At 34.9% G+C, this 14,863-nt stretch overlaps 1 protein-coding gene across 8 annotated transcripts in view; it reads right to left on the bottom strand.

The window, feature by feature from the left end:
* The window catches only part of AFG1L (AFG1 like ATPase), a 226,869-nt gene that overhangs the window by 53,724 nt on the left and 158,282 nt on the right, over positions 1-14,863 (bottom strand). For all 8 annotated transcript variants that reach the window (XR_009558727.1, XM_060283447.2, XM_060283444.1 and 5 more), the window contains 2 exons: positions 3,179-3,249; positions 2,822-2,922 (listed from right to left, as the gene is read on the bottom strand). Coding sequence is in view for 7 of the 8 variants with exons in the window: in XM_060283447.2 (XP_060139430.1) it covers positions 2,822-2,922; positions 3,179-3,249 (172 nt within the window). In the remaining variant the exon portion in view is untranslated. The remainder of the gene's footprint in view (positions 1-2,821; positions 2,923-3,178; positions 3,250-14,863) is intronic.

Below are 14,863 nucleotides of genomic sequence, written 5' to 3'. Positions count from 1 at the left end.
AGTATTTATCTAAAGAAAACAAAAACACTAACTTGAAGAGATATATGCACCACATGTTCACTGCAGCATTATTTACAATAGCCAAGACATGGAAACAACTTAAGTATCCATCAATGGATGAAAGCAAGTGTGGTATATCTATATACTGTAATATTATTCAGCCATAAAAAAAAAAAAGAAATCTTGCCACTTGCAACAACATGAATGGACCTTGAGGGCATTATGCTAAATGAAATAAGTTAGAGAGAGAAAGACAAATACTGTATGGTCTCACTTATATGTGGAATCTAAAAAAATGAAAACAAAAAAACAAGCTCATACATACAGAGAGCAGATTGGTAGTTGCCAGAGGTGGGGGTTGGGGGGGTGGGAGAAATGGGTGAAAGGGGTCAAAAGGTACAAACTTTTAGTTATAAAATAAATAAGTCATGGGGGTATAATGTATAGCATGGTAGCTATAATTAATAATATTGTATTACAGATTTGAAAATTGCTTAGAAGATAGATCTTAAAAGTTCTCATCACAAGAAAAAAATTTTTTGCAACTATATAAGGTGACTGATGTTAACTAGATTTATTGTGGTGATCATTTTGCAATGTATACAAATACTGAATCATTATGTTGTACACCTGAAACTAATATAATGTTATAGGTCAATTATACTTCAATTTTTAAAATGTAACCCTTCCTCAAACTTCCATCACAGCTTAATACTAGTACTTAATCCAACCTATCATATCAATGTTTAATGTCAGTCATCCAGTCTGACGCAGTAAACATCCTACAATTACAATATGTATATAAAGCAAACCTATCCATGCAAAGCCACTGAGAAATGAAGATCTGGCTAACTGAAGAAGAAAAAACTCAACAAGGATAGTGACAACATAAAAACTTTAAAAGAAAAAAAAAACTTTAAAAGAAAGTAACTGAAATATTCATGAATTAAAACAGGACTTTGAAAAAACCGATGATATCCTTAAATGTTTTTATAAACATGATTTTCCATGTACTCGAACAACCAATCATGAAGTGTAGGATATACTAGTTTATCATCCTAAAATTTTGTCAAGAAAGTTATGCCAAAAATAAATAGTAATTTGTTCACTATTTATTTTAGGAATTTAGTTCTTAGTTGTTATTATAGTCCATATTTTTGTCAAATAAGATAAAAATATCTATTTTTATAAGTATTATCTTAATTTTTCAAGATAAAGCCCCAATCAATCTTCTTCCTCACTACCCCGATACAGTAGACTATGAAGATGTTGGTCTCTGATTAGTGGCTTTTTCCTGGTACTAAGTCTCCTGAAATAATGAGCACATAAAAAATAGAGATAAATACTCAGTAGCTGCTCCAAGAGACCACCTTTGCCTTACCACCTCAAGACACAACAGGTCTGTCCTTCCCCGTTCCTCACTAGGTCCCCTTCTATGGAAGTGGGGGGAGCTTCTCAGATATATAAGATTTTTCTCAAGTGGCAAAGTAAGTAAAACTTAAATGGAAGCCTTAATAAAATTATGTCTGAAGATATTAGGTTATTAGGACCTTGATGAGATAGATGCAATAGAAGTGTGAAGCGTCCGTATCACACAGAATAACCTTTACAACCAGAGACTGACATTATCACCTTGTCAGAGGATTCTAATTCATCCTAGTCCTTATTGGTCTTGAAGTGCTTTATTTCTGTGATAGCATTTGTAGATTGGATTCTCTCTCTGGTTTGAAAATTACAAATTTAGAAGTAATGAAGTCACTAGTTTTTAAGAAAAGTGGTCATAAAATGGCTAGCAGGTATAAAAAATACTTTCTCTTCCCCCTGAAAAACAATTCTTTTTTAGCTACATAAAATTCAAGATAAATCAGAGAGACTAGTTGAAATGATAATTTATACATAATTGAGGTATTATGCTTAAAGATATATGTAACTGGCTTTGTTTTTCTCAAGATTTACAGTCAATTGAATACCCATTGAGTACTGAGAATTCCCAGAGCTTTTAAAAGACAGAATTCAGGGCTTCCCTGGTGGTGCAGTGGTTGAGAGTCTGCCAATGCAGGGGATGCGGGTTTGTGCCCTGGTCCCGGAAGATCCCACATGCCGCGGAACGGCTGGGCCCGTGAGCCATGGCCGCTGAGCCTGCGCGTCTGGAGCCTGTGCTCCACGACGGGAGAGGCCACAATAGTAAAAGGCCCGCGTACCGCAAAAAAAAAAAAAAAAAAAAAAAGACAGAATTCATATCTATAATTAATCTGTAATCAACATCTTTCTCATTTATATGAATATATATGTACATATTTTTTTCTCTGTTGGATATATTGTTATATAATATAGATGTCACAGTTATAAAAATTCACTTTCTTTGACCTTGGCCCAAATAGGTCAGATATTATGACAATAACAGATGAGCCATAAGAACAAGGAATGGAAATTCTTTTATGTCATACCTCCTTGGATCATGGTATTATTACTTCATCTTCCTTTCCCCTGGTACTAACCTCACCTCATTTTTTTAAAAAATTTTCTTACGTTTGACTTTTACAAAATATCCCTAAAGCTGATTTTAGTTTTGCTTCCAGCAAAAGCTGACAGTTCTCTCTGTTTCTAATTTTGTTTTCGAGCCCTTCTAAGAGTAAATTTCATGCCAGTATCTATAAAAAGCACATGGGTATATACACATGAGTATTTCTCTTAATGAGACTTTTAAATCGGTTCTGACTCTGTGAATTGTATTTTAAAATCTGAAACAGGAAGAGAGGAAAATATGAAGTATTTTAACATGTGAAAAGGCCAATGAGTCTGAACATGTCTGGATACTCACTCTCTCACACAGCTCTTCAAATGTGCAGTCGGCAATGGTTCCACAGGCTTTATTCAGCCGCAGCTCTCTGCCTTGCACTTTTAGAATCCTTGGTCTAGTTACTATGGGAACATGAACAAAGACTCAATCTTGTCTGGATAATTACTATAAAATTCATCTCTTACAGATAGGAAATGCATAGCTTGATGAATAATAGCACATGATTCAACACATAAATTAGACAAAATGCTGATACAATGACTGCCACTTGAGTGTGGCATCAACCCATATACAGCAATGGAACTTATTAATTGGTCAGTGGAGATTGGGCATTGTGTTCTAAATGTATTCTCTTTCAAGAGAAATTAACTTACGTACAATCATTTTGTTTCTGAGCCAGCTCATCAAACAACTTATCCATGACAGCCTCCACATCAGCTTCACTTGTGCTACAGTGAAAAGAATAATAGAATATGAAATTAATAACACTTGAAGCCAACATCAAACAGCTGCCTGAGCCTGCTTAGCTTTTTGCCCATAAAAAAAAAGAACAGGATGTTATGCTCTAAATACAAACATCAGATTTAGAATACACTTAAAAGCAGAGAATATTAACTCTCAGGTAGATGATTCTGCCTTATTTGCATACACTGAAAGACTTCTGTGCTTCTGACTGTTTTCAGTAATGAGACGATACAGGCAGAGTAAATCCATTAATACTATGTGTACACAATGAGAAGAAAGGCTTCTGGCTCTCTCTTGCATGCAAAACAAGAGCAAATAGACAAGGCAGTCAAGCATCCAGCAAAGTATCCTTTGAAATCTCTACTGCGAGGGTACATGTGAAATTAAATACTGAATCTGCCTTTTAAAAAAATCAAGCCAAGCCACTGACTGAGAGGATCAAACATGCAGAATTAAATTACCAGCTTCAAAATACCAACTTGATCTGCACATCAATAACTTTATCAGACTTTGAGTATAAGGACGATTATAGACCACACAGTTTCTCTCAAAAGTGTCCTTGTCGGAAACTCAAGAAAACTCTCTCCTTCTGTGATGCCCACCATTGCAGCTACTATGAAGTTAGTCTCGACAAAGAATCCTTTGTATTCTAATTAGAAATCACCATATGGTTTAGGGAACCCACATACACAAATGTGATAATACTATGGCTTTTTTTCCTCTCACTTTTTTTTTTTTTAAAAAAAAGGACTGATAAATTAACAGTCAATAAAATAAAAATAACTGACAGAAGAAATAAACATTGTTAAAAAAACAACTTCAAGTTAAAATATAAGTTTACTTCAACTCTATATATAAACTTATACAGGATGACCTGCCAATATGCTTAATTTTGACACACAAATCACTCTTATCTAGGAGTGGAAGAAATTAACCTCCATTCTGGACATCCGTCTTAATAAAGTCTTACTGAAAACTAATATGATAAATTATTTTTTCTTTAGATTAAGCTTAAACTAAACCAAAATAATTTCTCCCTTGAGATAATTATCAGGTGGCAAGCATTTAACACATAAGCACCTAATTCTTCAAATGTTCTACAGTAAAAGCACACAGTCATTATGAAGGGTTTGGAACTATCACATTTCAAGTAATAACCACTCCACCTCAAGGATCTTAAAAATATCATTTGCAATGGTTGGCTTTGCAGGGGAATGCTATTTGACTTATATAAAGGCTTGTATGATATTTGAATAGAGCTGTATTAAAGTAATAAAATTACACTACAGAAAGAGTGATTATAGACACTAAATAATTTTAAAGTACAAAGAAATCATACAAGCCAATGTAAATGTCAATGCCCACACCAAGCACATGTATGTTTAGATGGCTTTGCCAACATCATTCATAGGAATTCATTTGGAATCATCTCCACCTTGCAATGGAGATGTACACACATACAACTGATGGAGAAGGGAGCTACTTTTTAAGGGATATATAAAGAAGAAAGCAATGTCAGCCACCCAGGACATCTGCTGGCTTTCAGAAAGTTAACCTGTCCTTAGGTTAGGCATGTTACCTAATAGAGGGGGAGAACTGAATTCTGAAAAATAACTAAAATAGAAGACAGTCACGTTTCTCAAAGCATATTTGGTTAACAAACAATTGCTTATAAACTTCCTCAGTGGTGATTTCTTTGTTACTCTGTGCTCAAATATACTATAATATTAAAATATGGCTCACTAGACTTTAGTTAGGCCACATCTATGAAATTGCTATATGTGATTTCATTTATAGTGAAATTATATGTGAAATGATAAAATTATTTTTGTTATAATAGTACCTTATAAGAATTCTATTATATTATCATAAAAAGTTACTCAGGGACTTCCCTGGTGGAGCAGTGGTTAAGAATCCGCCTTCCAATGCAGGGGACGTGGGTTCGAGCCCTGGTCCGGGAAGATCCCACATGCCGCAGAGCAACTAACCCTGTGTGCCACAACTACTGAGCCTGCGAGCCACAACTACTGAGCTTGCACACCTAGAGCCTGTGCTCCGCAACAAGAGGAGCTACCGCAATGAGAAGTCCGCACACTGCAAAGAAGAGTAGCCCCAGCTCGCCACAACTAGGGAAAACCCGCAAGCAGCAACGAAGACCCAACAAGACCCAATGCAACCAAAAATAAATAAATATATTAATTAATTTTAAAAAAAGTTACTCAGAAGTTACAACATGTAAAATTAAAAAAAATTATTGGTGTAAAGTGGCCTAAAAATAAACATTCATAAAAGCATTTTATGTAGCTCGCAACTGAACAGACTGTTATCTATCTAAGCCAAATTGCACTTGACCTCAGGGAGTAAGAAGCTCTACTGACCTGCTGGGGGACAGAAACCTTATTTGCATATTGTCTTAAAAGCAGGAGGGGCTAGTGTGTTATTTTGGTTTTATCAGATGTATCTATATTGATATAAAATAAATAATGATGCTATGAAAGAAATCATTACCAGAAATGAATATATTCATAATCCCTTAACAATAACTTAGAAGAAAACACTAGTCTTCTCACACTCCACTCAGACTTCAGACTTCCCTACTTAAGAGGATCCATCAATCAGAGCTCATTAATTTTTTTAAGAACAAAAATTAGACTAGTAAAAAAGAGAAATTAAAAGTTACCTGTCTATACTGGCCTAAAAGATACAGAGTTTCACTTAATATTCAGGTTCATATCTGGTTTAAACTTCTTTGACTATGTTTTTTAATTCTAGTAAAAAATTTGGATGATTCTGAACTTTTTCAATGTGTCACACGGAATAAAAAAAGCTATCATTTGTTGAGCAACTATTATGTAGCAGTTAATTTACCTAAACCATATCCACCTTACCATGTAGTATGTATTATCATGTTTTTACTGAAAACTGAAACTCAGAATTAAGTCATTTTATCTAAGATCTGAATACATAAAAATTTAAATTTTCTGTATAACAGAAAATATTACAAATAAAATGTACACATCAAATTGGGAAGCATAGTGGCAACATTTATGGCATACGACTAATATTTTCAATGTATTAAAAACGCCAACATATAAAAAATTGAATACCCCAATAGAAAAACTGTGAAAGGACCCGAACAGGCAAATTGCGTTAAAAAAAACAGCTCAGTAGGCAAAAAGCATGTGTAAAGTGTTTCATTCTTACTAGTGATAAAAATGCAATGTAAAATCATGAGAGGCCATACTTTTATCTAAACTGGCAGAGATAAGGCAAAAGATAAAATAGCTGGAGCAAGCATAGGTAAGGGGAAAAAGAACCCTCTTATGTACCACGGGGAGGAATGTAAAACTGGTTACAAGAGTTCAAGGTAACCAGATAGTATGTAATAAAAGTATTAAAAACATGCATATCATATCACCCAGCTATTCCACCCATAGGAATCTCACTTATGGAAATAATAATGTTTAACGACTCCAAGGATGTTCACTGTGACACTGCTAACATCAAAAAAGTGAAAAAGAACCTAAATGTCCAATAATGGGGAATTTGAAGTACATTTGGATACACCCATACAATGGATCATTATGCACTTTTTGCATTGTGCAATGTTTCCCTCTTGTCCTGGAATTGTAATTAAGGCTCAAAGTTGATGGACAGAAGTGCTGAGTACACTCAGATTTCTAAAGAGAACCACCAATAAGCCACCAATAACTGGATCCAGACTCCTGCCCCTGTGGTTAAATAATGAGAAGAACCAGCCCTATTCCAAATGCCACTCTCCTCCACAATCCCCCCTATTCCCCACACCACAGTGTCTTTCTAAGGAGGGGAAAGAGGATCAGGAATCACTGGCTTTTGTGTCTAGTATTTGTGATAAGAACCTTTTCCCTCCCTTCCCCTTAGGAAAGAAGAGGGTGATTTATTTACCCTCCCCAAAAAACAAGTGATGAGGGAAAGTGATTCTTAGAGAAGCACTTGGAAAGATTAGGGAAGCCTGGAAGAAGAAAAGACTGGCATTGCTTTCCTTAGTTGGATGAACAGGACCTTAGTAGATTGAGAAATCAGAAGGTGGGAGGTGGGGTACTGAGCCAAGATAAAGCAATCCAGTCCTCACCACAAACTCCCCAAAGGTTTGGCACTACTAGATATACTCAAAAATGCAGGTGAGGGGTCAGGCTGGAAACACAGGCATTGTTTGAAAATAAGACAAAGGCAGTTCCTTAGATTCTCTCCTTTCACCTGGACAGCCAGACTCCTATAATTCCTCCATTCCAGCTGAAACTGGTAAGTTTACTGTCTGGGACAATTTTAACATTGAGAAAGGGTGAGAGACACTGTACTACAATTCTGCAAAGTAAACAGTGAAACCAACAGTCCTTACCTCTTCAGCATCCAGAACCCTACCAGTCCAGGAAGCTTCCATCCCAAGAAGTAGACAGAAAAATTGGAGGAAACTCAATAGCCAAAAAAAAAAAAAAAAGACCTGCAGATACTGACATTTGGGGGTTCTTCATTGGAAAACCTGACCTTCCACCTTATCTAGTGAAGCCCACCAATCAATAAAACCCTGTCTATGCACACAGAACTTCTAATCGGCTTTTCAGTGCTTCATTCTTGTGAATGGACAACAAATATTTCTAGGCATTTAAGGAAATCCTCTAGGATAAAAGATAAAAATCACAATAAAGAAGTAGAGAAAAGGATCTTGGAGGAAGGAAAGAAAAAAATACAGAGACCAAAAGGGGAAAAATACACTCTAATATGCCTATTATTATATAGGCATATTGCACTGCATAAATGCTATAAACAAAAAGGACAATTTGGGCATAAGAAAGAACTCTGAATATGACTGCTAAATAAAAAATTTAGGGGAAAAGGTTGAAGTAATCTTTCAGAAAATAGAGCAGAAAGACAAAAAGATGGAAAATAAAATCCAGAAGGTTCAATATCTAACCAGGAGGTGTTCTAAAGACTATTGGCGGGGGGGAGGGGGGAGGAATTATCAAAGAAAGAAAGAACATTAAATTTCTTAGAACTGAAGGACATGATTTTCTAAATTGAAAGAGTCCCAGCACAAAGAATGGGGGAAAAGCTCCATTCTAAGGCACATTATTATGAAGTTTCAGGAAACTAGAAATAAAGAAAGAATATCCTAACAACTTCAGAAGGGAAAAACAGGTCAAATACAAAAGATCAATAAACTTTCACATCGAACTTTGCAACAGCAATAATGGAAACGTGAAGATAATGGCATAGTGCCTAAAAGTTTTGAAGGGAATATTATTGTCAAACTACCCATGCCCAGTCAAACTATTAATCAAGTAAAATAAGGACATTTTTGGACAGATGAGCCCTCAAAAAATATATTTCCCATGCAGTCTTCTCAAGAAGATAGTAGAAATTGTGCTCTATCAGAACAGGGAGAAGAGTTATGCTTCTAGTAGGGCAAACTAAGCTCTGCCCTAGCTGACTCTCCTGCTGATGGGCAGCTGTAAACTCTGCACAAAGTACAGAAACAGGTTACCTGAAAGCACTGGAAAGTGAACAGAAGCAGGCAGATTCTAGAAGAAGCTGACACTTGGGAGAAGTGTTACTCATTTTTCCAGCTTTTTCAGACTAAAGACAATAAAATCAGTACTGCTCAGGGCAACTAAAATTCCAACAGAAAACCTACAGTCCTTATGGCATGAAGAACTAGAGGAGAGTTGCAGGTAATCACACAGCTGGAAAATCGGGGAATTCCAGAAAAAGTGTTTCCAAATTCCCAAAACATATTAATCTGGAAAATTCCTGAAATCCTAAGTAATTCTGTATTTATCACAATACTTTATGTGTTCTCAAATAATGTGCCCATAATAATAAACAGTGAACCATTTTTCTATTATAGGATTATACTACAAGTTTCAGCAGTTTTCTGTCCAAAAAACTCCATAATAATAATAAATTCATGGCTTATCACTAGTATAAGTCAATATACTATGACAAGATTATGTATTTCAGTAACATGTTAGAATGATCTCTACCTGATAAAGACTTATGATAGTAGAAAACACTAGAAGGAAACATTAACACAAAATAAATGCTAAATAAAATTATTTTAAAATTTAAATACATCAGAAGTTTAATATGTGAAAGTCACCATTTTTAACGTTTTTATTTTTATTATTTCTTAAAGGTTTTTAAAACACGAAGTATTAATTACCGAATCTGATAGTCCTGACCTTTGCTGGTTAACAAATATTCCAGACATAGGAAAGTGTCTTTCATTTTGCACTGACATTGATCAAATCAATGACAGTGTGTCCTAAATCATTTTCAAATTGGATATTAGGGTACATATTGCTTCATATAAACTCATTTCCTTTATTAGCAAGTGTCTGGCTTTGTTTACTCAATATTATGTGAGATTCATCCATGTATGTAGAAGTAGTTTATTTATTTTTGTTTCTGTACAGTAATATCCTATTGCATGAAAATACCACAGTTTATTATCATTCTACTGTTGATGAGTGTATTAGTCTGCTAGGGCTGCCACAAATGAATAGCACAAACTGGTGGCTTAAACAACAAAAATTTATTTTATCACAGTTCTGGAGGCTGGAAGTCTTAAGATCAAGGTGTCGGCAGGTTTGATTTCTTTTTTTTTTTTTTTTTTTTAGGTTTGATTTCTTTTGAGATTTATCTCCTTGGCTTGCAGGTAGCCATCTTATTGCTGTGTCCTCACATGGTCTTTCCTCTGGTGTCTCTTCCTCTTCTTATAAGGACACCAGTCCTATGAGATTAGGGTTCCACCCATATGACCCCATTTAATTAATTACCTCCTTAAAGGCCCTATCCCCAAATACAGTCCCACTGGGGGTTGGGGCTTCACCTATGAATTTTGGGGGAACACAATTCAGTCCCTAACGATGAACATTTGTGTAGTTTATAGTTTGGGGCCACTGTGAATAGTTCTACTGTGAACATTCTAGTACATGCCTTTTGGTAAACTCATGTATACATGTTTGCTGGGTATATAACTAGGAGTAGAATTGCTATTCATAGGGTATATCTACATTCAGCTTAGTAGATACTGCCAAGCAGTTTTCCAAAGGAGTTGTAGCAATTTACTCTCTCACTTGCAGTGTACAAGAAATTCTACTTGTTCCACATCCTTGCCAATACTCTGTATTTTCCATCTCTTCCATTTTAGTGATTATGGTGAAGGCATGATAAATAATTTTAATCTAAGTTGCTGCAAATCATTTTTGGAAATGGAATAAAAATACAATCAATGCAAGTTAATCCAGAAGCATTTTCTTGGTAAAATGTCACTATGATATACATGAAAATTTGTAAATCTATTATTAAAAACACCTAAGATCTCTGGACTTCTTTAAGTAGGAAATTTCAAGAATGCAACTTTATTGTAAAAATTTCAGCCAGAGAAAATGCCTTTAACTTCAAAATGGGGCTGGTGGTGGTGGTGGTGATTCACTTATAATGGAGAAAAACTAGAGGGACAGCAGTGAGTCTGCAACTCCAGGGCTCTCTTGTCAGTTTTCCAGTGAAACTATTCAAAAAGACAGCAGCATTACCTTACACTAAAAATCTATACCCAGAAATACAACCATGTCTGTGAAACTCTAAAAAGGGATGAGGGTCAGCTAGTTTCAAAAAAAAAAAATCAAGTTTGGAACATACAACCCAAGGTTGGCAACAGGTATATTCAGAAAACGAATGTACAAAAACCACACAAGGATATAGATTATACAAAAATACAGTGATTAAAGTTATCACATTATAATTATAAACATAACTGAAAATTATAAACATACTTGAAAAATATTTCAGCCTAACCAATAAAACTGAGGGGGGATAAAGCCTGGTAGTCAAAGGCAGTTGCATGGAAAAGCTACAGCCTAAAGAGGGCACTAAATTAAACATGATTTTTTTAATGTAAAAGGGGAGATAAATTCAGAGTTTTCTTCTGGGGCTACAAGAATATCATGTCACATGGATGGAAGAACATGTTCTGCTTAGCTTTGTGTAGTTCAATTTTAACCACAGAGCCATATCTTAAGGAAGAGTGCCTTGAGTAGTATCAAAATGATCAGGAAAAAATACAGGAATTAAGCTTAGATGCTTTGAATTGTATCCCCTTTTCTCTCATGAGGGGAGACAGAAACATAAGCTCCTACAAGTGAGTAGGGATAAAGAATTTAAGGGGCTTTAATTCTGGGTAACTGCCCCACCAGTTGGATGCTATGTAGAGCAGATAAGATGCAAAATAAAAAACAAATAGCATATATTAACGCATGTATGTGGAATCTGAAAAAACTGGTATAGACGATCTTATTTACAAAGCAGAAAAAGAGACAGAGACGTAGAAACAAACGTATGGATACCAAGGGGACCGGTATCCATGAATACCGGATGATGAATTGGGAGACTGGGATTGACATATAAACACTATTGATACTATGTATAAAATAGATAACTAAAGAGAACATACTGCATAGCACAGGGAACTCTACTCAATGCTCTGTGGTGACCTAAGTGAGAAGGAAATCCAAAAAAGAGGGGATATATGTATACGTATAGCTGATTCACCTTGCAGTACAGTAGAAACTAACACAACATTGTAAAGCAACTATACTCCAATAAAAATTAAAAAAAAAAAAGAAAATAATCTGCTCACAGATAATCAAAAGGTGACCATGGTAAGAGAATTAAAAGTCATTCTGAAGAAGAAGCAGAATCACTCTTTTCAAATGCTTTTTGTTGGGGGGCAGAGTGTGAGGGGCCCAAGCAGAGCACAGACTCTTTTTCCTTTGTTCTAAATGCTCTGGGTAAAATCCACCCATTTCATTGCTTCTGTCACCTTTTGTTAAGCTCAGAAACTGCACTGGAGGGGCAAGTTTCCATTTTCTGTTGAGTAGAACTACTCTGTCTTTAAGTCAGAAAAGCCCTGGAATCGACCACTGTTTCGTTGCCAGGAAATTTGGCATAGGAATCCTGGAGTACAGTACCCTGGATTAAAAGCCTGACTGCTTCGGAAGTATAAGAATCATGATTTATTATTCCATAATAAATTAGTAAACGGAGAGGAAAGTAATCAGTCATTTCAATTTTGAGAAAATTTCTATAGCTGAAATAAGGCATTCAACATAAGACTTACACTCAAGAAATAGAATATGTCAAAAAAGACCTTATTGTTGCTGAATCATTTGAAATTCTCTACAAAAATTCCAAAACAAGTGGAGGTTTCTAGAAGAGGGTCACACATGAATTTAAATGGAAATTAATTTCTTCAAGAACCTCCTACTTCATTAGGATTGACTCAGAGGAACAGAATGCTACCCACACTTTACCCCTTTATCCCCTTTTATAAATCAACAGCTTGTTAAGGTATCAACAAGTAGAATAGGGTTGGCTTTCCTTGGCCCCTCTCTCTCCATGTTCTCTATTCCAGAGAGCCAAAGTTGATTCAACGAGGGAGAAATTTCCCCTTCCTCTTAGAGTTCTTGTGCCAAACTTCCCTGGCAGTGAGCCTTCTCACTCTACTGATTCCTTGTGCATTCATGCTGTACAGCTCTTTGTGCTCATACCAAACATAATCTGGGGCTGGAGGCAGGTCTAAGATTAAGTTGGTTTATACTCGCCTTAATATAAAACGGACTTGGTTGCATTTCAAATACTGTAGGTTTGTTTTACATAACAGAACCAGTTGTTAGGATGGATTTTGTCCTAGTATTTATCTTCTTCTCAATCACTCAAAGGCTTAATTGACTGTTCAGAGATCCATTTCAGTCTCTAAATTTCCCACCCTTCTCAATCACCTGGAGAGTAACTTAACTGGTTCCATTAATCTTGACCTATGCATAATGCAGCAAGCGGGATCTAGCACCTTTAGCTCTCAAATTCCAGACCTTAATCACCTCCCCCTTTCTCAGCCCCAAACTCTACATAAAATTTCTACTAAATCTATATATTGCATTCCCCCCAAATAAATCAGTGGTGTAACATGTAAAATTGCAACTTGGTAGATCTAAAAATAATTATTTTTCATAAAATTTCAGAAAGGCTACAATGATTAAATATTTTAAACAACAACAATAAAAATGAAGAAGAAGCTGGAGAGTAAGAATCTCTAACTCCTCTTTAGGTGAAGAAGATAGTCACATCCACCTCAGAAAGAGAGGCCAGGGAGTTTTAATAGGTATAAAAAAGGTACACAGCAAAACTAACTAAAGATATAGGACTTCTGCTGGATCAGCTTTACTTATGTTGAAGATTTTTAGTTATAAATGTGATATATTTGAAGATGAAATAACAAGACAAGAATTCTAAGGAAATTTAGCAACTTTCTATGTATAAGTATATATATTATCTACTCATGTACATGTTGTATATATAGCTTATTTATACTTTACTAGATGAGTACAGTCATATAATTGAATACTTTGTCAATGTGCTTAGCTGGAAATGGTGAGCCAGCTCTATTCTGGTTCTGTCTGGCCTGCTGGAAAACAAACACTGTAACATGCTATTGTCAAATTACAGTTCAATAAAGGAATAGAAGATAAAAGGTGTGCTGAGCTGACTGATGGAAACTGATACCAAAATATATACAAGATGGACTTCTTTCGCTGCTTTCCCACTTTTTAGGTGGTGTTTCAAATAGTTTCAAATCCTTGAAATTAATTTTTAATTCAGCAGTCCTTGTGTTAATATAAGATTAATTAATATTTAAATGTACATCTAAATTATGTCAAATAGGATAATTTTGTGATTTTTAAGACACATAATAAATGGCCTACCTGACTATGCCCTATAGTACATAAAGCAGAAAACTCTTACAGTTGTATTTTACTAATATACAGTTGTAAGACTGCAATGTCAAAGAGCCTTACTCATTGATAAAATATCAACAGGAGCTCTTATGACAAAGATACTACTGTGTATCTACTTTTGAGAATCAACTATATTTTCCCACCATAGAGACCTTTTCCCTACTGGTGGTCTTAGGGTAAAGTTTCATTACTATTACTGATATTTTAATTATCAAAATATATAGCAACATGCATTGCTTCATTTTGAATTTGAGACAACATTTCAGTTTGAATGAAACTTTATATTTCTCATAGAGATAAAAGTTCTTCACTAAAAAATGACAAAAAATATAAGGGAAAACAATCATTAAAAGGATGAAAATATTACTCTAAAAATATTCACTTAATGTAAAAGAAATCAGTAAAGGAAGAACAGAGAAACAAGAAAGTCATGAAACATAAAGAAAATGAAAAATAAAAGAGCAGATGTAAATCCAATTATATCAATAATAACATAATTTGTGAATGAATTAAACAATTTAATCAAAAGGCAGAGATTGGTAGACTGGATAAAAAAGCTAGTTCCAACTATATGCTATCTACAGGAGATAGCTTTAGGTTCAAAGATACAAATAGGTTGAAAGTAAAAGGATGAAAAAAAGATACATCATGAGAAAAGCAACCACTACTAATATCAGACAAAACAGACTTTAAAACAACAACAAAAATGTGATTAGAGACTAAAAGGAATATTTTATAATGATAAAAGTATTAATCCATCAGG

This window comes from Globicephala melas, chromosome 14 (assembly GCF_963455315.2).
Source record: "Globicephala melas chromosome 14, mGloMel1.2, whole genome shotgun sequence".
Taxonomy (NCBI): Eukaryota; Metazoa; Chordata; class Mammalia; order Artiodactyla; family Delphinidae; genus Globicephala; species Globicephala melas.
Note: the sequence above shows the minus strand (reverse complement) of the source record. Positions and strands in the feature narration are given on the sequence as shown.